This window comes from Vipera berus, assembly GCF_964194415.1.
Source record: "Vipera berus genome assembly, chromosome: 3".
Classification (NCBI taxonomy): domain Eukaryota; kingdom Metazoa; phylum Chordata; class Lepidosauria; order Squamata; family Viperidae; genus Vipera; species Vipera berus.
In genome coordinates, this window is record NC_138204.1 from 172,960,253 (window position 1) to 172,983,197 (window position 22,945).

Sequence of the window (22,945 nt, forward strand, 5' to 3'; positions counted from 1 at the left end):
TTTGTCCTCATTTGGCTTCCCAAAATGCCAGTCTTGAAAGTGCTCTCTCAGCAGTGCACAATCAGGCCAGGGCCCTTCTTTGTGTCTTTAAAACAAGGGCCTCTCAGAGGGGACCCCTTCCACTGAAAACTGGCAGGAGTCATTCCCACTACTTTAAGGGAACCGAAATATAAGCCCATAGAAATAACCTGCAAAGTCCCCATGGAAAGTTCAGCTTTGTAACTAAACTTTTGCTTACCTCTTTCCTACTGGGAGAGAAAATGCAGAGTATTCAGAAGGTAGAGGAAGTGCAATACATATGTGATGATGATGATGATGATGATGATGGTGGTGGTGGTGGTGGTGGTAGTGGTAGTGGTAGTGGTGGTGGTGGTGGTGGTGGTGGTGGAGGAGGAGGAGGAGGAGGAGGAGGAGGAGGAGGAGGAGGAGGAGATTGAAAAATGAATGTATATGTTCAATTCATAAGACGACAACTAGCGTAAGTGCTATCTTGTACCTAGTCCATAGCAACCTTTCTCAACCAGATAGCCTCCAAATGTGTTGGAAGTGCAATTCCCAATAGCCTGCAAGCTAGGTATGTTGGGAGCAGTAATCCCAATGTATCTGGACGATATCAAGTGATTTATCCACATAATCAGTTCCCAGATCCTTACTATCATTTATTAGCATCTATACAGCAATCTATTGTTAAAAACTAATGGGGCAAGGAAACTAATTTCTAATTTAGAAGAGATGTCAATGGGACACTGGGGAGTGGAATGAACATTCTCCATGCTTTCACAGACAGTGGTATATGCACACAAATATCAGCTGCTTTGAGAAGTATCATCTCCTGCAGTACAAGCTACTTCTCTACATCAAATATGAATAGTGTAAGACAAAGCAACCCAGGAGCACTTTAACTTCAAAGTCTGAAGTGGATACAACCCAAACAAATCACAGAATTTTTTAGTTGAGTGAATGTCACAGAGATGCCCACAGGCTCACATTGCATGATGGGCTTGCTGGAGTCAGTAAAATCTAAGCAGACATCTGTTGCTTAACCCATCTTTTTTATGCTTATGCTAACAGACTTATCCCAATAGACAAGGTTCATGTTTGTGTAGGTTACTGATTCTCTTATTCCTAGCACCTGTGTAGTCCTTCCTTCCACCTATCTACTGTAATTCTACAGCTTTCAGCCAGAGGCCACTGGATAGGAGCTTTGCACAGCGGGATGCTTGTTAAGTAAATAATCAGAATCAGCAGGTTTCAAGTCATACAGGCACCTGATAAGTAGCCTGTTTTGTTTGAGGGTAGAGTATAAAAACCTAAATCCCACTAACCTGTAGCTGCTGGTAAAGTCTCCCAGTTTGCATTCACAATGGCTCCCTCTTCTCTGCTTTTCTTTTGCTTGGCTACAATGGTGTATCTCATTGAAGCTGCACCAGTGGTAAGTATTATTTAAGCGACGCTTTTGTTTGCAAATATTATGAAACAACTGCTACAGGAAAATCCATGGCATGAGTTCTATCTTTTGATCATTGCATTTTTATCCAAAGTATTTTAGGCATAAATTTCTTTCAGATAGTTGAAATAGAGGTTAAAAAAACAATCTAATGTATAAAATATTGTTTTTTTCTTTTATACGTTTTATATATTTTTAGAATATATATTTTAGTAACATTTTTAGTTTAATTAAAAGGATGTAAGAAGTTGGCACAGAGATGTCTTTCATATTGAATCAAATTCCACAGATAAATTTGTGAAATGTTTGCATTTCTACGGTAGCAATACAATGAAATTGGATTGACTTGTAAGTATAAGAAACTGGGAAGTCTGACTATCAGTTATTTGCTTCTATAATTGTAGAATGAATGGATCAATGAATATTCATAAATCAATGCCTGTGGCAGAACTAACATGGGGGGGGCAGTGTTTCAGTTCAGAGGAGGTATGAAAAAAACTTTTGTCAGGATTTTGTATATCTGTGTGCTTGCATATGTTCTAAATATCAGTTTATAAACAATATCTCAAAGTTGCATTTGAGTTCTAACGCTAATTTAAATGTCACTTATTGTTAGCTCAAACTAAGGCTTTCCCAATAATACCATCACTACCAAAAGAAGTCCTTTGAAAATGCATGAGTAAAGCAAAACCTATGGTTCACAAAACAGGCTGTATCCTACCAAAATTCTAACAGAAACCTCTTTTGCTGTATCGAGGAATCCCATAGTTCTGCTGATTCAAAGTGTCCTCTGATGGTGAAAGTCCTTGATGCAGTCCGGGGAATCCCAGCTGCCAGCCTCCCAGTAAAAGTATTCAAAAAGGGTGAAGATGGAGCCTGGAAGGAGTTTTCCAGTGGGTAAGACCACATGAAAAGTGCCTGCTAAAATCCATCGATCATGCTCTACTTTCTTTTCAAATGGAATGTATGAACAGCACAAAACTTTTAGCCACAAGCTTTCATTAGCCGCAAGGTTGTCATTTTTGAAGGATTGTAGATCTGGTGTTTCCTCAGAACAGTGCTATTTTAGCATGATGATGGCACTATCTCCTCCCAAATCTTGATTCAGTGAGGAAGTGGGTGCAAATAATGCTTCTTATTTATGTGAATTATCACCTTTACTACATTGATTTTGATGGGAGTCCCATTCTTTTCAATGTGGCTTTTTTTTTACCATGACTAACTCTGAATCCATCCCATGGCCAGAATAAAACAATATGGTATTTCTTTTGAGTAAAGCTATTGACTGTGTCACTCTCATATATTAATTTAAGGAAAACAAATGAATTTGGAGAAATCCATGAGCTTACAACTGATGAGTTGTTTATAGAAGGCTTGTACAAGGTGGAATTTGACACTAGCTTGTACTGGAGAGCACTTGGCATTTCCCCATTTCATGAATATGTTGATGTGAGTATTTGAAAATATTAAAATATATGATAAACCACTGGCAAAAAATTGTTTTTCCTCTAATGTTTAATTCCTAAAAATTATGATGCAGTTTGATCCAATAATTCCTGCTCTTATATAAACATATATTTGGGGAGGAAAAATATAAATTGAAGTGTTTGGTAAGTATAAACTTTAAGACCACTTATGTTTATTCAAAAATACCAAAGATTCATAATATTCATTAAAATGTGTGCGCTTTCATACATGCATATGTGTCTCAATCTCCATATCCAGCTGGATTTAAATGTGTGTTACGTTTAATCATTTCAGTAAAAAAAAAAAGAAGATAAATTTGCGGAATGAAAGAAAGCAATCGGTTTTCTTTAATGCCAATCTTTCTACTTTAGCACTGCTCACTTTCAGATCATTGTGTTAACTAAAACACTCCCAGACTGCTTTTCTTTTTTCTTTTAACAGGTGGTTTTTACTGCTAATGATTCCGGTCATCGTCATTACACTATCGCTGCTCTTCTTAGTCCTTTCTCTTATTCAACCACAGCTGTCGTCAGTGACCCAAAGGAATAAGACCATGCATAATTCATTCAAAATTCTATTACAGTTTTGTAGCAATATTTTAAAGGAGGTAGTTAATTTACACTGCAAATGGCTTGTTTCCTGCAATAGCATGTAACTGCTACTGCTTAGCTTTTCTTTTTTAATGCATCAATAAATGTTCTCTAAATACTTGCATATGTGCAACAAACACAATACAGTTCTGTTTAAAGAAACATGAAATATTTTTTCCTATGTTGTATTCAATAGCAGGCTCTAAGACAGGGGTCCCCAAGCCCTGGTCTGTGGACCGGCACTGGACCGCAGCATGCCAGCAACTGGACCGCACAAACAAGCTAAGCCCCATCCGTGGGATGCAGGCAGCACACAAAACCATGCCCCCTCTGGTCCGTGGAGAAATCTTTCTCCATAGAATGGATCCCTGGTGCCCAAAAAGTTGGGGGCCTCTGCTCTAAGACATTCAGTAAGCACCAATTTGTGAACAATTGTGATGGCTTCGTTAATATCTTTTAGAATTTGTTCTGTTCTCATCCAAGTAGTAAGTGTATCTGGAGGAAGCAGAGCCTCTGGCACAGTGTAATATTTATCCGGAAAAAGGAGGAGAAATATCTTTAGGCACAGCACAGCAGCATTTTCCAACTTGGTGACCTTCCAATGTGGCTGACTATTTTTAATCATTCTTGTAGCCAGCACAGCCAAGGCATTCATTACTACTTAAATGAGTGCCTTGGCTGTGCTGGCTTCAAGACTGATTAAAAACAAGACCATAAGTGATTTGAGATTGGTCATGTACTTTCAAGAGAGAAATTGTTTGCTTGGTAAAAGGAAGATGAGGGAGGCACAACGTAAGAGGGAGGGAACAGACAAAAAAAATATCTGATATGATATTATGCAAAGGACTGCACAAAGTATGGGAAGTTGAAAAGCTATGGAATGGAAACAGAAACAGAAAATGGCAAAAAAAGTGCATATGAAAGTCAGTGTATTTGAACTAGTGATCCTGAATGGAAGACCTGTGGGTCTGTGATTAAAGACTTAGGCTCACCTTTCCACCTTCAAGCCAAATTCTGGGATGCATTTCTTGGCATTTAACTTCATCAGTTGACTTTCCCACGAAATAGGTTTTATTGAAACACTGACTTCAGAAGAAGGATTTCATGTTCTGAGGTTTAAACCTAATCTCTACTTTGCATTTTTGTGCCAGTTCCCTTTCTGTGATACCACAGTATATGTGGGTAGGCATCACAGGATTCCTTTTGTTAATTTTCATCTCTTTGGCAGCAGATTTTCTCAAGATTCCTATCCCAAGAACCCCAAAGATTAGAGGTAAACAAAATCATAATCTGTAGCACACTGTATTTTAGAAAAACAATGGATTTAAAATGTATAAATATTTTAATGAGCAAACTAATAAGCGGTAGCATAATTCTGTACAGTACTCAGAACTTGTTAATACATTTAATGTGCTTCTTTCACCTGAAAAAATAAGATCGGATTAAGTACAATTCCCCTTATATGTATACTGTTCTTCTCATTTACATATAAATATCACACAATGTTTCACTCAGTTGAAGAACCAGACCTAAAATCCAAGACAAAAAATGACACTACAGATGTGACAAATGCTCATTTCAGCCTAAAATACAGTGTCAGGAGAACTAAAGAAAAATCTAAAATAATCAAGGTTTTCATAAAAGCAACTTCTCCAAGCTGAATTTCAGCAACTAGTGATTTCATCAGCAAAATCTTGTACTTAGCATAGCAGCACCAATTGTTCAGTGACCTTTTAAAGTTATGACGGTGTTAAATAATGAATCTTAAGACCAATATTCAAAGTTGCAACTGTTGCAGCTCCCCAAAGTCCCCTGACTGTAATTTCTGCTTGGCAATTGGCATGTATTTATGATGGTCACAGTGTCCCACTTTACCACCACTTGCAACCTTCCCTGTCAGCTTCTGACAAACAATGGGGAAGCCAGCAAGAAGTCACTGTTTTAGTGACTGAGTGATTTACATAATGACCATAGCTAGAATTCCCAAACTGCTGTCATGTGATTTTTCACTTCATGATAACACTGCTTAGCAACGGAGTTGCCTGTTGCAATTGCAATCAGTAAGTGAGGACTATCTATAAAGGAGTGATTTGCTATTGCCTTCTTTTCTGATTGGAGCTTTCCCTCCTAAGTATTAACCAGGACTTGTTCTATTTAACCAGTAAGATTAGACTAGATCAGCAAGACACAATGACTTACTAGGCCTTCATAATTTACATGATTTTTAGTGCACCCTGCTTGAAACCAGAGAACAAGACCCGTCTGCAATCATTCTACATTAGAGGTCACAAAGAAAGTAAATGACTCCCAGCTCCAAGTACAAACTAATTTAAGCTATCATGGCATATAAAGATCTATTACAGAATGGTATAATTGAGCAGAAAATATATACATTATAATTATTTTTTTCCCTGACAAGTTAAAAGTGTAATTTTAAAGTGTATGCAAACATGCATACCCCATGTTTTTATAAAGCTTATGTATCAAGTTGGCAATATTTAAGACAAGCCATTCCATTCAAACCATGTGATCATACATAATTGAATTAGGATTTATAAATACCATGTTTAGCTTTGAAAAAGTCCACTAACTGGGAATTGAGAAAAAGTGTACAGAACACGATATCTACATTTAAAGATTAAGGATTTTTTTTTACATGCTTGATTCACGTAATTTGGTCAAAATTCTGTATTTATCCGCCACTTTGTCAATCATGTCAATCACCATCCAATCCAATAAAAACTAGAACGAGACATACCTCAGTTTGGTATACTGGGCACAAAAAACAAGAACAAAACAACGTTGTAAAATAGTGGGCAAGTTCACCCCATGTAGAAGTCATAAAAGAAGCTTAGCTTGTTGCAGAAAATGCACTGTTTACAAAAGAATGGAAAACTTTTAATATGGATGGTAATTGGTTGAAGATAAATTTCAACACATTTCTCCTCAGGCTGACTCCGATCCAATGACTTTCAATGAGAAAAAACTTGACCAATGACAATTACTCTGAACATTCACTTGTTACTCATATGAAGACTTTAACCCATCACTTTCATTAAAATTCATTCATCTTCTAATTTATTGGTCTATTGATTTTGGATGGAATGGTGTTTATTACAAAGATCCACAAAAGAGCAATATGAAAATAGACTGAAATATAAATCTGACATTAACACTATTGGCACGTTAAGAACCATAATGAAATGCAACATCATAGATGGGTTTCCATGCATGGAATATGCATAAATAATACTCTTTCAAACATATTCAGGGAACTGCCCTGGTAATAGGTAGAATAAAGATTGAAAGATTATTTATCATAGATTTGGTGGCAAAATCACAGGCATAGATGTTACATGGAAGGGCTGTAGCTCAAAATAAGCATAAAAGTTTATTATAACAGATAGCCAATATTTATAAATCAGCCTACATTTCATGCCTTAATTATAAAAATACTAAACACAAATACTTCCAAAACATGCAGAATGCTGCCATGGTCAAAAGCCTAATATTTTTAACAGATATTTACATGATATGGAAAACATTAAAAAAATAATTATAATTCATTGAATGCACGCTTTCTTAGAGAAAGGAATTTTCCTGATTTCTAAGCATGCTATACCTGTATTTATTATCTACAGAAAAGCTAACAAGGCTTGAGTACTTATTGGTTTCTTAATGTGAAGCATTCACTAATAGAGACATGATTGTGCAGTCATTTGAAATACCTGATCTAGTATTTTTCCAGTGTTATAAAGTGTAGATCCAGTAGTTTATTCTACTATTCCATCAATAATCTTGAACAGGAGCTAGTTCTGGCATCAGATTTACAGTGATATTAGTATACAGTTTACTGGCAAATATAGATGGCATATATACTAGATTATTTAAACCATCAATAAACTGACGCTCTTTGGAATATCTTAATAGTTTGTATCTGTGGGAAAAAATATTCAGAACATTGATAAAAAGTAGAAAGTCATTGTCATTTTACAGAACAAAATATAAATGAGTTCTTGATAGTATCTTATTTAAATCATCTATAGGTTTTATATAATTTTATCTTTTTTTTAATATTGTAAGCATCCCAGAGTTACCCTGTAGTAAGATAGACAGCTAATAAATATTAAAAATAAATAAATACTTTTGAACTCAAACTGAACACAAGAAAAAGTTCAACAAACATTCTACAAAAACAGACTGGGTAGTTTTTTTTGCAAAAAAAAAGTATTCAGCAAAAACATTTATTTTGCAATAAATATACTGGACAGATTGTTAGGTAAGGAGAAATAATATCTATCCAGATGGCTAGATACTAAACTCAAGCAGAATTGAAAGGTATCATGTTAGAAAAGGCTGCATACAAGTTCAATAAATTGTTGTAACCTGCAGCAAGCTGAAAATTTATTGAAATGATATTAAATGTGCTGTCCGATATATACTTGAATGTAACATAATGACACAAATAGATAAGTAGCAAGAGTTTCTGTCAGAACATCATGTCACAAATTTCATCATTTACCTCTCCTTTACCTTCTGCAAAAACCGATGTACTGCTTGTCATTACCCACCTAATTTCTTTTAAAAGTATTTATTCAAAACTCACCGTCCTAAAAACTGAACTTCTCCTCTGTGATGATGAGGAATTGACTTATACTTCCCAAGTTCTCCTTCTGGTCTTGTCACATTAAATCCTACAGAGTGGACCCTGCAATTGAAATAATCAACATGTGTAAGAAATAAACTCAGTAACAGACATCAGAGGCAACTTTATGTGTGTTAAGTTTGGTGGGAGAGGGAGGTTGCCATAGTTGATTTCATTAGCGGAGCAGAAAAGCTTTTTAAAATAATTTTAGTTACTAAAAGAAGAGGAAATTATACCAAAGAATGATACCAAAACAATAAACCAAGAATAGAACTGAATCAGATTTGTTGTTTGAAGAAAAGCAAAAGGAAGTTTGGATCTAAAACTGTTTCAGAACCACTGAGGGACTGCAGAGAAAAAAAATCCAGAATAAAATCTTCCAAAGCATTTCTAAAAAGAAACAGTTAATCAGCACTTCAAAATGATTCTGACTGCTCCATGATTTAGAAATCTAAACTCATACTCTGTATACATTTCCTGTTAGACGTAATCTTTCCATTATGCCTAAAACAACAACAAAAGCTGTAGAGCTAGTGCATATGGAGAGCAAGCATTTATCATATTATTTTTGTTACTTTTTTGTTATAACTCATGCTCAGTAAATCCCTATTTCTTCATATAATGAGAAAATCCATATTTTGGTATATAATAAGGTATCATATTCACATCTAAGCCATGTTACTTATGCAAAAAACACTTTAAAAAGTATGAAAAATGTTTAAAAATGGGGCAATGGAAGAGCAAGCCTATATCATACAGTGTGTCCCCTCAATATTTCTACTTCTAGAATAATGAGGTTGATGGTGAAGGGTCATATACATATGAAGATCATAAAAATATAGTTAATATTTTAAGGCCAACTACTGATATGTCAATATATGGTATTTCAAAATTTAAAGCTCTTGCAAATACGAAATAAAAAATAGTAGCTTGGAAAGGAATCAAAGATTTATACATTCTGAGGAACAGCAGAGTTATAACATCTAATGCTTCAAATACCTTTAATACCCAGTTTGCAGTAAATTGCTAAATATCCCTATTAACCCATGCATTCCAAAATAGAGATTTACCATCAATTTTCAAACTGGGCACCATCCTAGAAAATAACTTTATTCTGTGAATAAATGTCAAAATTATACTTTCATTCCAATATGTGTGAAATTTGACCTGCAACTCTTGATGTTTAAAATGCAATTGATGAACTGGTTTTGTTTTAAAGGGAATCAGCTCATCTCTTGAGCTACACAGAAAAAAGAAAAAGATGTGCAAACTTTCCTAAAATGCGGACACACCACAAATGGTTTCTGCAGGAAGGATAAGGAGGATCAGACTGATAAAAATAGTGTTGTATTGCAAGCCCCATCCTTCTCTTGCATGTGCCACAACCTCAAATACATGCCCAATAGAGATGTGCATGATGTCAGAATAATAAAATTGAGAAAGTGACAAGATCCAGCACAGACTCCTGTACAGAACTCTGTAAAGTTGTTGCCTTTGGTTTTTAACCTCCAGGTGTCTGTAATTATGTATGTTTTATATGCTCATAGTTGGAGGAGAAAGAACACCTGTTCCGCTTGCTCATCTAATAACAGAATTCCTAGACTATGGCATATCAATCTTGCATAAGTGTGACTGCTTTTGACTGACTGAAAGCAACAACTATGAGCAAAAACACAGTAGCTAAAAAAAGTAGCCATTAGCCAATCAGTAGGAAAACTAAGAAAAATACCGTACATACATTCATTTTCCACTATGCCACCTTTGGGTTCCATTAAACCAGGGGTATCCAACCTTGGCGACCTTGAGACAGTATGGCTGGGGAACTCTGAGATTTGAAGTGCACAAGTCTTAAAGTTGTCAAGATTGCACTCCCCTGCTTTAGATAGATCCAGAGACATATGCTAGCAAGGAATTCCTGTACCTGTGTGCTGTTACTTAAAGCTGCTCAAATCTGAGTAGCCAATTATTTTTATGACTGGATCCAATAAATCTCTACATTTCATGTATATTTCATGCCAGCAAAAACAAGAACTTAGATATTACTCTTCCATTATCTTACATGTACATGTTCCATCTGCTATGAATTCTGGCCAATGACCTAATAAAGTTAATACAATACAAATACCTGTTCCAAAGGTCGTCATCTTCTCCTCCCCATCCCCAGAAAGCATTTGGAAATCCATTAATTTTTTTGAATTGTTCTACTGTGAGTCCACTTACACCACCAAAAAATTCATTGTATGGAAGTCTGAAAATGAGAGGAAGCATTTACGTTTTGGGCTTGCAAAGATAAAAGGGAAGTGTTCCTTGAATCAAGTTCAAGGTGGAAATTTTCATGTTGGGATTTGGGAGACAGGAGAGAGTCAAGACTTTACCACTAAGCTTAGTACATTTTTATAATTCTTTTCCTTGGCAAGAGTTTTCACATATATAAATAATTTAAATTACTAAATAAATATATTTAAATGGATTTAGAATTTTGGAAATAGATAATATATTAGATAAGGTAGTATTATTTATAGCTGTAACTACAAAACAACTGAACAGTGTATTAATACTCTACTTTTCAAATGGTAGAAGCAAAAATATAATGACACTGGTGGGAAATGAAAAAGGATCTTTAACATACTTCGTGATATTTTAAGACTGTCCTTTTCCTTAAAAAAAACCAACTTTTTCTTTGTAAATTCTAGAAAAAGGAGACTTTTTTTTAAAAAAAGAATAATATAAAGGGGCAGAATTACAAACATGGATAAAAAGTGAGAAGAACAGATATTCAGGACAGCCACAGATTGAATGTGCACTTCATTGAATCGGAAAGGCTAGGAGTAGGATAAGAAGCAAAACCAAAAGAAAAGCAAGTCAAATTGCTGCAAAACACAGCATAGGGGGCAATTTCTGAGGTGCGAGAAAAGGGGAATCAAGCAAAAACATGGGATATTTGTAGGGAGAGTATTTAGCAATGGGATATTAGACTGAGAGTGGGGAAACCCAGGATCTAGTAATCCGTCAGCAATGAAAGCTCATGGAGTAATTTTGGGTAGTCATTTTCTTACCCCAAGGTTGCCATTGTTGAGGGGATAAAAAGAGTGGAGGTCTGTATGTGCTATTTTGAACTCCTGAACAAAAAATAAGATAAAAATCTAACACTATTTTTTTCAGAAAGATTTATGTTTCTCAATGAATTCCGGCCTATTCCATACCTATATAGTCATCTATTCCTGTAAATCACTATCATTAAGATTCATCAAAGAAGCTGCTTGGAGACCCATCAGAAGTAGAAATAAATAAAATCTTACAAATAGTAAATGTTCACAGTGGAACTACACAGTAAAACTAGGCATGTTAAAACTCTTGTAAAAAATCCAGGGTCATAAATGAGAATTTCTTGCAGCTCTTTCCATACTCTCCAATTTGTTCTTTTAACATTGAGCATTTTGAAAGTCTTGTGTACTAGGAGAACTTGAATTAAATTCTTCCTCATTCTGCTCCTGGCTTTCACTGTTTGAATTCACAGTCAAAACTGACCTTTGATCAAAGGGGAGAAAAGATATATAGAAGATTGTAAATTGTGGTTTTCAAATATGTCGTGTACACTGATATATTTTTATTTAATGTTCTTAAAGTTCCTGGTAACATTATAAGCTGAGGTGCATTTTTAAATGACATTTCATCTTCATGAACATGTCCGTGGAATATTTGGTAATATCAATAAATATATTCAGGGAATGTGAGGATCAACTGAAAATATTTTTCGATACTGGTAGTCCTCAACTTACAGTTCATTTAGTGACCTTTCAAAGTTATAACAGCACTGAAAAAAGTGTCTTATGACCTTTTTTCACACTTACAATGGTTACAGCATTCCTATGGTCATGTGACCAAAATTCAAATGCTTGGCAACTGACTCATATTTCTAACCATTGCAGTGTCCCAGGGTCATGTGATCATCTTTTGTGACTTTCTGACAAGCAAAATCAATAGGGGAAGCCAGATTCACTTAACAACCGTGTTACTAACTTAACAGCTGCAGTGTTTCACTTAAGAGTTGTGGCAAGAAAGGTCATAAAATGGGGCAAAACTCACTTAACTGTCTCTCTTAGCAACACAAATTTTGGGTTTAATTGTCGTAAATCAAGGACTACCTGTACTGCTTTTTTTGACTAATTGCACAAATACAGGAGGTCAGAATTTCTACATGTTACGTACATGTACATATACTTATCCAATTTTGTGGCAAAGTGACGTGGCATTTCACCACATCCATAATAATTTCTATCATTTTCTGGTAAATGATCCACATCATGAAAGATTACACAGTCCCAATCACCATCCTTCATAGCTTCTTTGAAGCCAATATTAAACAGCATTGCTCGGTTAAAAGGCTGTGTTCCTACCTTAACAGAGGGCAAAATAGAAGAATAAACTGTTAAAGAAAGTTAATTAGGATATGCAGAGTAACAACTGGAATACAATTACATAATACTATATAACCATTGAAATCAATGAATCTGGGCTATGACAGCTCGTGTCATTAATTTTAATGTGCCCATTTTAATTGAAGTATATTATCGGTATACATCCAATCCTTAATTACATTCCCAATTCCCACTAATAGGAGAACGATAGAAACAATATTTTAAAAATACTGGAGTCACACTAGAGAAGATGTGGAAGATTCCAATTAAGTTGACATATATTTTAATATTCAATGATTTTCTGGTGCTGATCTGGAATTCAAGTTATAGAAGTTCTGTGTTAAGAAAATATGCCCAGACACAGGAAAAATATTGCTCAACAACATTGGCAGACACACTGTTTATTGTTGAATATATTCATCCAAATATGTGTAAGAAAATAATATCTAAATTTATTCTGTTTTAAATAAATGTAAACTCACCTGTTCAACAACATAGAAAGCAAATTCTAGCCTTTGCCTCTGCAACACTGGTATTAAATGTCGGAAAAATATAGGAAGGTGTTCATTACGATTGCGAAAAGGGATGAGTATTGCAACCTTTAAAAATAGAAAAACATCTGAAAGCTATGCTAGCAGACTGAATTACAGAAGTTAAACATAAATCTTAGGAAAACTATTTGCTGGTGTGCATGATTATGGTTATGCAACAAGCATGATCACAGAAAATTAATTTTAATTACTTTTCTACAAATTAATCTAAATATGTGCACTGTCTAAAGAAAATCTCAAATTTCAAAGATCTCTTAACAAAAATCTGTTTTAACCTATTACTGCTAAGTTTGTTTTGACAATAAACAATGGAAGAACTACATTTTTTGTCTTCATATTGACATATCCAGCTGCCTTCTGCATAATGCTTTAGTTTAGTTTATTATTTTAGTAACTCAGAATGAGATGGGTGGTACCTAAATTTGATAAATAAAATAAATAAAAATAAAATAAACAGTTTGCAATCACCATACCTTAGGTAATGCTTGATTTTAATATGTGGTTCTGGTATATCTGAGATAAAGTTATGCCCTATTCCAGTGGTTCTCAACTTCTTCTTCACACAGACCTCCTTTAAATACCCTTTGTGTCCACGGACCATGGCCACAGACCCCCAAGACTTAACTCAAGATTTAAATCCTAACATTTCTTCCAGCTTTCATGGACCCACTATGATGATACCCCAGAGCGCGCCCCCCAGGTGTCCTCAGACCACAGGTTGAGAACCACTGCCCTATTCCATCATTTGTCAGATTAAATCCCTGAGAATATAGGGAACAGCCTTTTCAATATTGGCAGCTCAGAAATTTATCTTCCCAAAACTGTCATCTATGTTCATTTTAGTAAGCAAATGGAGGAACAGTTATTTATTGGTGTTTTTCAAAATGCCAAACAAGACTGAACATGGACAAACACATTTATTGTTGATAAAATTGTCCCATTCATTTATGAAATGTAAATGTAAAGATTTCAGCTTTTCTATCCAAAAGAATAAATTGGCAAAGGGAGTTGAATTCTCATTCCTTTGTCTCCAACACATCTCCAAGAAGAGAAGCTGGAAGAAACATACCTGAAGTACATGACATCCTGTTTTACGTAACAGATGTGCAAATATCTAAATCTGGTTGTCCTTATCACATTCTTTTTATGGTCTGAAGCCTATCCATGGCTAATGATTTGGACTATACCTAAATTGAATAACAAGATGCTTACAGAGACAGCCATGTGGGTAAAAGATAACAAGGTGTTATTCTGTCTTTATTCTAGCATGCTTTTCAAACTGCAATTTATTATGAGCTTCTTGTTTCAATGAAAAATAAAGATAAATTACACTTCAGCATGTCAGGTATATATGAAAATATGTTCTGATATTGCAAAAACAACCAGATTCTAACTTTAAGAAAATCACAGACTCTAGAATACTAGAAAATCAATTGCACTTTACCTTCCAACGTGGTTTACAGTCTTTTGGCTTCCAGTGACCACCCGGTTCAATATTTAAATCCTTAGAAAACATCTCTTGAATTTCTTCCAAACTAATTTCACTCATATTTGCTTCAATAAAGCCTCCTAAGTGATGATGAGAAGTAAATTTTGATTAAGATTTTCCCCACATTTAAAGTTAAGATGTGTAAATGACATATTACGTATAACAGTAATACACAAATCTGATACAGATTTTCAAATCTACCACACAATACAGTTAAGAAAAGGAGAATTTCTACTTGAACCTGAGGTGATAGGAACCTGAGCGGGAGCCCTTTGAGTAATGTTTTCAGCAGCTAGGACTGCCTTTGGTTAATGTTTCTAGTTCTTTGAAGTAAAGAAGCAGAAATGTGAAATTCTGATAAGGAGTAGTTCAAAATTGTCAGACAAGAATTCTCCAAAGCAGACATGTCAAACACAAGGCCCGGGGGCCGGATCCGGCCCGCGAAGTGCTTTCATGTGGCCCGCGAAGCCATCCTGGAAACAGTGAGGGAACGGCCCCCTCTGCCTTGGCCCTGGCCCAGAGACCCTCCTTCTGCCAGAGACCCTCAGATCTGTCCCACTCCTGCCCAGGCCCCCATAGGCACCCTTGATGTGAACGATGTAGAGCTGGCCACGCCCTGGGTGGGCGTGGCCATACACACTCTAGCCATGCCCACCCAGTAGGCCACGCCCACCCTGGCCATACCCACCCGGCCCCCTGAGGGCAACCGCAGTGCTGATGCGGCCCTCAGTGAAATTGAGTTTGACACCCCTGCTCCAAAGAGTTGAACTTTAGTAACTCGAAAACTAATTATAATCTAAGAACCACACCTACTGAACATGCAGTTGGGCATTAACAAGATCATGCTAAGATCATTATGGGATAATATAAAATGTTACATATTATGTACTAAACTGAATCCTCAATTGACTGAAATGATACATTAAAGTGGAAATAAAAAGTGCGCCAAAATCAATTCTGAAATTCTAAATTTATTTTTGTAAAATGCTTACAAATTATTTTAAAAAATATTTTTCTTTTCCTAGGGAAATTATAGTTATACTGTACATTTAAAAATTGTAATGCTGTTAAAATCCTTATTGAAAATGTGTTTCAAAACAATTTGTGACATATTTAAATTAATAGTTTTCTGTTAAGATAAAAATAAACTTACTCATGGAGGGCAATTTTTCTGGACAAGATTGAGAAGGAGAATAAGTGAAGTTTTCTGGAAGATATGTCACTGTTTGGGCAATACTATCACTTGTACTGTTGCCTTCCGGATAATCTTAACAGAAATAAAAATATTTTCCATTAATTATTTCTGTAATGTTTATAAGGTTGTCTTCCCAACTCATTTTATACAGTTTTATCATTTTATATATGTCCAATACTGCTGATCTTAAATAATTTGTTGAGCTTTGACTCATAATTAGCCCAGAATGTTACTAAAAATATTTTTCATAGTTACATTAACCTTCAAAATATCGTATAATATTCCTACCTGTGCCATTTATTGTAGCATTTTTATTAGTGTACAGTCTAATCATATGTCCTATTGTTTTCACATTTTCTTTCAGCATTATACCTCGTGCTTGTACCATAAATAAATATGTATTTGCTGTAAAGAAAAAAAATCAAAATTAACTTCAACTTAAAATTTAAAGATGGACAGATAATATTATAAATCGGGCAGAATGAATAATTTTAGGATAACTATTATAGACAACTCAAATAAATAAATTATAGATAATTTAAATTGGCAAAAATAAACATGTGGAACTGGAATATGAAATGCAATTATCTTGAGTAGCTTTCTGCCCTCTTTGAAAACTGTACTAGACACAGAGCATATCTACTTGAACAAAAGGAATAATTAATCAGTCATAGGTCTAACTTTTATTCTTGTCTCCAATTTCACAAGTGATTGATGCTAATAGCACTGATCATCCAGCACATAATCAATCTGCAAATGCAACAAAACTTCACATTACTAAATGCACTTTTACAAAATCCCATTCCATGTTATCTTTTGTAACATTGGGAAGTATCAAGCCCACAGGGTGAAACAACTTATTAAAATGATTCCACCCAACATTAAATTCTTTCTAGGAAATAATAGAACTATGGTTGTAATTAGAAAAATACTGGTTCCATATTACATGTCAACTTTTAAAGTTATATTGTTTCTAAAACTTGGAAGTAAGAATCACACTTGATGGTCATATCAATTTTCTCTGTAGAATGCATGTGAAGAAACATAAATTAACTAATGTTTCAATTATGTTTGTGACTAGTTACAATGATTTAAAATTAATGTGCATTCTATAATTTTTTTATCTATGTCCTATCTTACCAGATAGGTGGAAAGGTAACAGTGCTCCATGACGTCATGCTAGCCACATGTCTTTGGACAGCCCTGGCTCAAAGATCTTGAAACAAAGATGAGCCCCATCCCTACAGTCGGCAATGACCAGCGGAATAAAATCTGCAGGGACACCTTTATCTTTTAACTTCCCAGAAAGTAATTCAATGTTATTAATCTAACTATATAAAATATGCAAAACATAATGAAATGCTAACATATATTACAAATTCCACATCTCTACATCAGAAAATGTCATTGTATGAAATCTTTACATCAGAGAAATCTTTACATCAGAGAATGTTATTATATGATGTAGTCGGATATATTTCAAATTCAGCCAAAGCTGATGTCACTAGTGGAAGTAAAAAATTTAGAAAAGGTTTTCATTTCTGGACTTCTATGAAGTTTCATTCCCAATCTGTTTCTCTGAAGCTCCTTTGTGTTGCAGATGGCAATATCACAGGAAAATCTTTTTTGTCATTTTGAGAATAGTGGCTGTCCATAGCTAGCTTCAATGGCACCATAATGAAGATCATACACATTCATTGATATTGGTATTGCATGTTTACATTGTATGATGATGTGATGCAGGCATCATTATTTGTCCCCTTGCCCCTCCAGGAGATATTCATCTGCCAGGGTCATGGCTGAATACAGACTTAGTTTGTAGTAGAAGATAGAACTAAATACTTCATCTACTGGTATGTGCAGGGCTTTTTTTGTCACAGAATGCACCAGAACGGAGTTTCGGCACCTTTTTTCGACCGATTTTCCAGAGTTGCATTCTTTTCCTATTGTTTTATTTTATTTTTATTTATTTTATTTTAATTCCATTTATATCCCGCCCTTCTCCGAAGACTCAGGGCGGCTTACAAGCTTAGCAGTAGCCTTCAGTCTATGCATATGCCTGCTTATTATTAGGGCTTTCACACACACACCCAAGTGGCATTATTACAAAGTCAGCTTAATTGCCCCCAACAATCTGGGTCCTCGTTTTACCTACCTCGGAAGGATGGAAGGCTGAGTCAACCTTGAGCCTGGTGGGATGCGAACCTGCACTAATTGCAGGCAGCTGGTGTTACTTAAGGAGGCATTAGCCCACTGCCCTTCCTATCCTTGTTTGCTTTTGAAAATGCCCCACTGGCGGTATGGTGTGAGGGGGGGTCCCCTCCGAACTGTCTGCCTTGTCTAGGAGGAGCCATGAGGCGCTGGAGCACCACAGCGAGAGCGTGGCTTGATTGGCTGGGAAGCCGATGATGTGGAAGCCGATGGTGGCGTTGGGAGACACATAAACATGAAGGCCATCTTTCGCAAGATGGTGAATGAGCCTTTTGCCTTCCCTTACAGAAGGTGGGGTGTGTGAGAGGTTAAAAAGAGGCGAAGCGAGCAGAAAGAAAGACGGCTGGCGTGGAAGCTTGCCCGACAGCGAAACTTTGCTCTTTCAGTTTCTTGGGTAGTTTAAAGGCTAGGATGTGTATGAAAATCTCTTTTTAGTCTTTTATACTTTATATTCAAACTGCAGAGGGGAAGAATAAGAATAAAGCCAATGTCTTGTGATTTGGAGGTATTATTATTAATACTATATATTAATTATGTATTGGTCAGATGTAAAGGTAGACCTACAGTATGAGGTTTAATCAGATCAATTTATTAAATTGGGTTTAACTTAAAGGTAAATTAAAGGTAATCTGCTCACTGACAAACTTTCACCTTTAATTTGTTTCACGTCAGTATCCATATTAAACTCCAAATGTAAATTTTTCCAGCTTGTTTGACAACTTCTTAAAAATAATTCAATCTTTTACAAGTAACCAAATTTTGTTTTATTGCTGACTTTGTAAAAATGCCGCTTGGGGGCCCCCCGAAAGCCCTAATAAGCAGGTATATACATAGAATGAAGGCTATTGCTAAGCACATTGTGCTTTAGATTGTAAGCCGCCCTGAGTCTTCGGAGAAGGGCAGGATATAAATGTGATTAAGAAAAAAAAAGCTGACATTTCCACTCATTAAACTAAATGGGAATGCCAGTGGTAAATGTCCCAAAAGATTAAGAAAATGCCTTCTTGTAATTTAAAGCTATACAGTGCATGGTAATATTAATAGCATTAACTTATCTTGAACAAAATCCTAGTCTTTTAGACACCCTAAAAATTGAAGGGTTTTTTTCAACTACAAAGGTAAACCTTGTAGGGTTGGCAAGGTGGGTTGTATGACATGTGTGAGTTCCAGCACCTCTTTTTTTTTTTTTACAAAAAAGCACTGGGTATGTGTCTTCTAGAGGGTAAATGGAAAATATAACCACTGGAAGGAATGAAGCAAATTTTGCTGTTCTGTCATGGTAGACACTCCAACTGTGATTAAAGAGATGCTGAGTAAAAAAATCAAATCATTTTGATGGCTCATGACAGAGCTATGCTGAGAGTTGAATTTCGAAGAGATAAAACTTTTTGAAGAGATAATGGCTAGATACACTTGCTGCATCTTCATTCAATGTGCTAGTTTTGGCTTTTAAAATCAGATATGATTTCAGATCAGCTGATCTGAAGGGCCATTCACCATCAATTAATCTGCCTCAAGCCTGGGAACAGGCTTGTAGCATATTAAAACTATCTAATCAAGTACAAGGTCTTCATAGTAGGGGCCTTATGTATTTGTACTTCTTTTAGGGAAAGATTGCTTTTCCCTAGAAATATCACGAAAGAAAGAAAGAAAGAAAGAAAGAAAGAAAGAAAGAAAGAAAGAAAGAAAGAAAGAAAGAAAGAAATCAGACATTTTCTAAAATAATGTTGAATGGAAGAACTTTAAATTCCACTTTTTAAATTAATGTTATCAAATTCACGAGTAAAGTACTGTTATATGTGCTATAAAATGTTATATGAATTGCTCGTAGGCAGCAAACACTGAAAATCACTCATTATGTAAATGATATCGATTAGTTTTTTTCTTGAAATAAATCTCTTGAAAAACAGCAAAAATGCATCTGTATATTGTAAGCAGTACACAAGCTTTGTATTCAGCATGGCATTGAAAAATGTTACCAAAAAGAAACATTTTTCTATTTTTCAACAAGCAGCCCACAAGAGACAAGAACTAGTCCTACCAAAGAATAATAAGCATATTTAACCTTCCCCTTCAAAACAATATAAAATAAGAGGTAGAGATGATGTTTTGATGGAAGAAACTGCTCAAAGAATTATTATAGAAAAATTATGTGGTATAATTGATTCTGAAGGTGAGCCATTAAGTCACAATTTGTCCAACAAACCTAAAGTCCAATAACTTCCAGTCATCTCACACATTTCAGCGTCACCACCAAGGAGGTGTATGTGATTTTGTCAAGAGCAACAATTTACATCTGGAGTATTGATTTAAGCCCCTGAAGCAACATATGATCATTTCTAGAAAAACGTGCATTGTTTTCCCAGTACACAAGAATATCCGGGTCTTTCAAAACTGCAGTTCCCCAGAAGCCTCCCACATTCTGTCTACACAGGATATGTCTCTAGAAGCAGCCAAGAGAAATTATTTCCTATTTTGGCATTCTCACATTAAATTGCGGCATGTGGGAACTTACAGGTGGACACAGACAAATTCATCTAACCAGGGCATAGATATCCATGTGGGGAAACAGCCGCCCCAAACTCACGTCACCTCCCATCTCCTCCAAGACGACGCTTATCAACACTAACTGAGATGGGGATTGAAATGGTAGCGTTCAACCATCTCCGGAGCGGAGCAGGTGGCCCTTGACCGGGTCTCCCAGCCCACCTGGCAGCATCTTATCCTCACCGTTTCCCGTTGGGGCAGGCAGCTCTAAGGCGGCGCCTCCTCTAATCCCACCCACCGACCTTGGAGGAGGGCGAGAGAGAGAGAGAGCTGGCCTTACCCATGCCAGGAGCCACATAGACGAAGTAAAGGCAAGAGGAAGAAAAGGAGAAGAAGAAGATGAAGACCAGGATAGAGCGGTTGGAGACTCGCAGCGCCGTCCTGAAGAGAGGCATCCTCCTCCTCCTCCTCCTCCTCCTTCCAGGGCAGGAGAGACCGCTCCCCGAGGCCCGGCTACGCTGCCCGGGCAAAGCGCTGTCCGCCGAATAGGGTCCGAACGGATGCCGGAGAAGCAGCTTCCAGACCGCCGGCGGCAGCGGAGAAGCAGCAGCAGCAGCAGCAGCAGGGATGACTCATGGCATCCCAGGGTGGGGAGGCTCTTCTGGGGAGGGGGCGTGTGGAGCGGAGCGGAGCCCCGCGGGTGGGGATGGGGGTGGGCTGGGGTGGCTCTCGGCCAGGCTTCAAAGCCAAGGAGGGTGAGCGGCGATCGCGGAGGGAAAGGGGAGGCGGCGGCGAGGGTGGTGGTGGTGGTGGGGAGAGAGACGCTTCGTGACGCAAGTGACAGGAACGAGCAGACCCTACCACAGCCGGGGGGGTCGGTGGGTCCCGGGGGGGGGGGGCGCCACCGGCAGCGAAAGGGCCCCGCCTCGCTCGGCTCCCGTTCCGTCAATCGGGGCTTCCCCCGGCCCAAGTGGAGAGCGGCGGCCGGCGTTGCCTGTTCAGGTGTGGCGGTTCCTCCTCCTCCTCCTCCTCCTCCTCCTCCTCCTTTTTCTTCTTCTTCTTCTTCTTCTTCCCCTCTCTCTCTCTCTCTCTCTCTCTCTCTCTCTCTCTCTCTCTCTCTCTCTCTCTCCCTCCCTCTCCCTCTCCCTCTCCCTCTCCCTCTCCCTCTCCCTCTCCCTCTCTCTCTCTCTCTCTCTCCCTCTCCCTCTCCCTCTCCCTCTCCCTCTCTCCCTCTCTCTCTCTCCCTCTCCCTCTCCCTCTCTCTCTCTCCCTCTCCCTCTCCCCCCCCCCTCTCTCTCTCTCTCTCTCTCTCTTTTCTCCCCACGAACCCCACCTCGCCCTCCCCGCTTCGCTTCGGAACCAGCGGCCGGGCAGGCGCCTGGACTGCGACGACGGTGGGCGTGCGCGCCCCGGATTCCCTGCGCGGCTGAGGGACTGCAGAACTGCGGGGAACGAGCCGGAGCGCGCGCCGCTTCCTTACGGCCCCGGCTGCCGACCCCGCGCGAACCGGCCAAGCCCGCCGGGCTCTAGTGTCGGTCCGAGAGGGCAGCTGGAGGAAAGAAACTCTTGGCGGCCTCCGCCACAAAAAAAAAAGGAAGGAAGGGGAGGAACTGGGATATCTCGGTACCTTAAACCAGCGTTTCCCAACCTTAGGAACTTGAAGATGCGTGGACTTCAACTCCCAGAATTCCCCAGCCAGCATAGCTGGCTGGGGAATTCTGGGAGTTGAAGTCCACGCATCTTCAAGTTCCTAAAGGTTGGGAAACGCTGCCTTAAACTAATCGTTATTACCAAAGATTGCCTGCGCTAGGAAATCTGGTGAGAAAGAAGCTGCGGTCTTGTTACCGGTAGTGTATGCAACCTTCCAACAATCGGATGGTTTTATTTTTATTTAATTTTATTTTTATTACATTTATATCCCGCCCTTCTCCGAAGACTCAGGGCGGCTTACAAGCTTAGCAGTAGCCTTCATTCTATGTATATGCCTGCTTATTAGGGCTTTCATACACACACACCCCAAGCGGCATTATTACAAAGTCAGCTTAATTGCCCCCAACAATCTGGGTCCTCATTTTACCTACCTCGGAAGGATGGAAGGCTGAGTCAACCTTGAGCCTGGTTGATTAGTAGAGGGGAAATAGATATTGTACAGGATGGTGGGGAAGGCTGTAATCTATTTCTTCTCCCAGCGATGGATGAAAGGCAGAGCCAGCTGTCTCTCACTCCTCCATCTCATCTCTTGGAGATAGTTGCATATATAATGTAAGCGTTGATTTCCCCCCCCCGCCCCCACAACTGATGGAGATTCAGGTGATACGGAATCCTTATAAGGATGCAGTAATGGGTGACGCGTAGAAGGGTGGGTAGGAACATAATGAGCTGTGCACAAAAAAGACAATAGTTTGGAGAGGTGTAAGGAGTAGGCATGAAGTGGAAGAAAAGAAG

General features: G+C 37.8%; 2 protein-coding genes across 2 annotated transcripts; one reads left to right on the top strand and one right to left on the bottom strand.

The window, feature by feature from the left end:
• Positions 1-1,363: 1,363 nt before the first annotated feature.
• On the top strand, positions 1,364-3,463 carry TTR (transthyretin; the record flags this gene model as incomplete). The annotated part of the gene is made up of 4 exons (XM_081324825.1): positions 1,364-1,432; positions 2,205-2,344; positions 2,761-2,896; positions 3,356-3,463. 4 exons carry the CDS (start codon positions 1,364-1,366, stop codon positions 3,461-3,463), a joined length of 453 nt encoding a protein of 150 aa, XP_081180951.1.
• Positions 3,464-7,293: 3,830 nt separating this feature from the next.
• Positions 7,294-20,955, bottom strand: B4GALT6 (beta-1,4-galactosyltransferase 6; the record flags this gene model as incomplete). The annotated part of the gene is made up of 9 exons (XM_081325396.1): positions 7,294-7,441; positions 8,111-8,212; positions 10,275-10,397; positions 12,359-12,546; positions 13,050-13,166; positions 14,563-14,687; positions 15,761-15,874; positions 16,091-16,207; positions 20,841-20,955. 9 exons carry the CDS (start codon positions 20,953-20,955, stop codon positions 7,294-7,296), a joined length of 1,149 nt encoding a protein of 382 aa, XP_081181522.1.
• Positions 20,956-22,945: the final 1,990 nt, after the last annotated feature.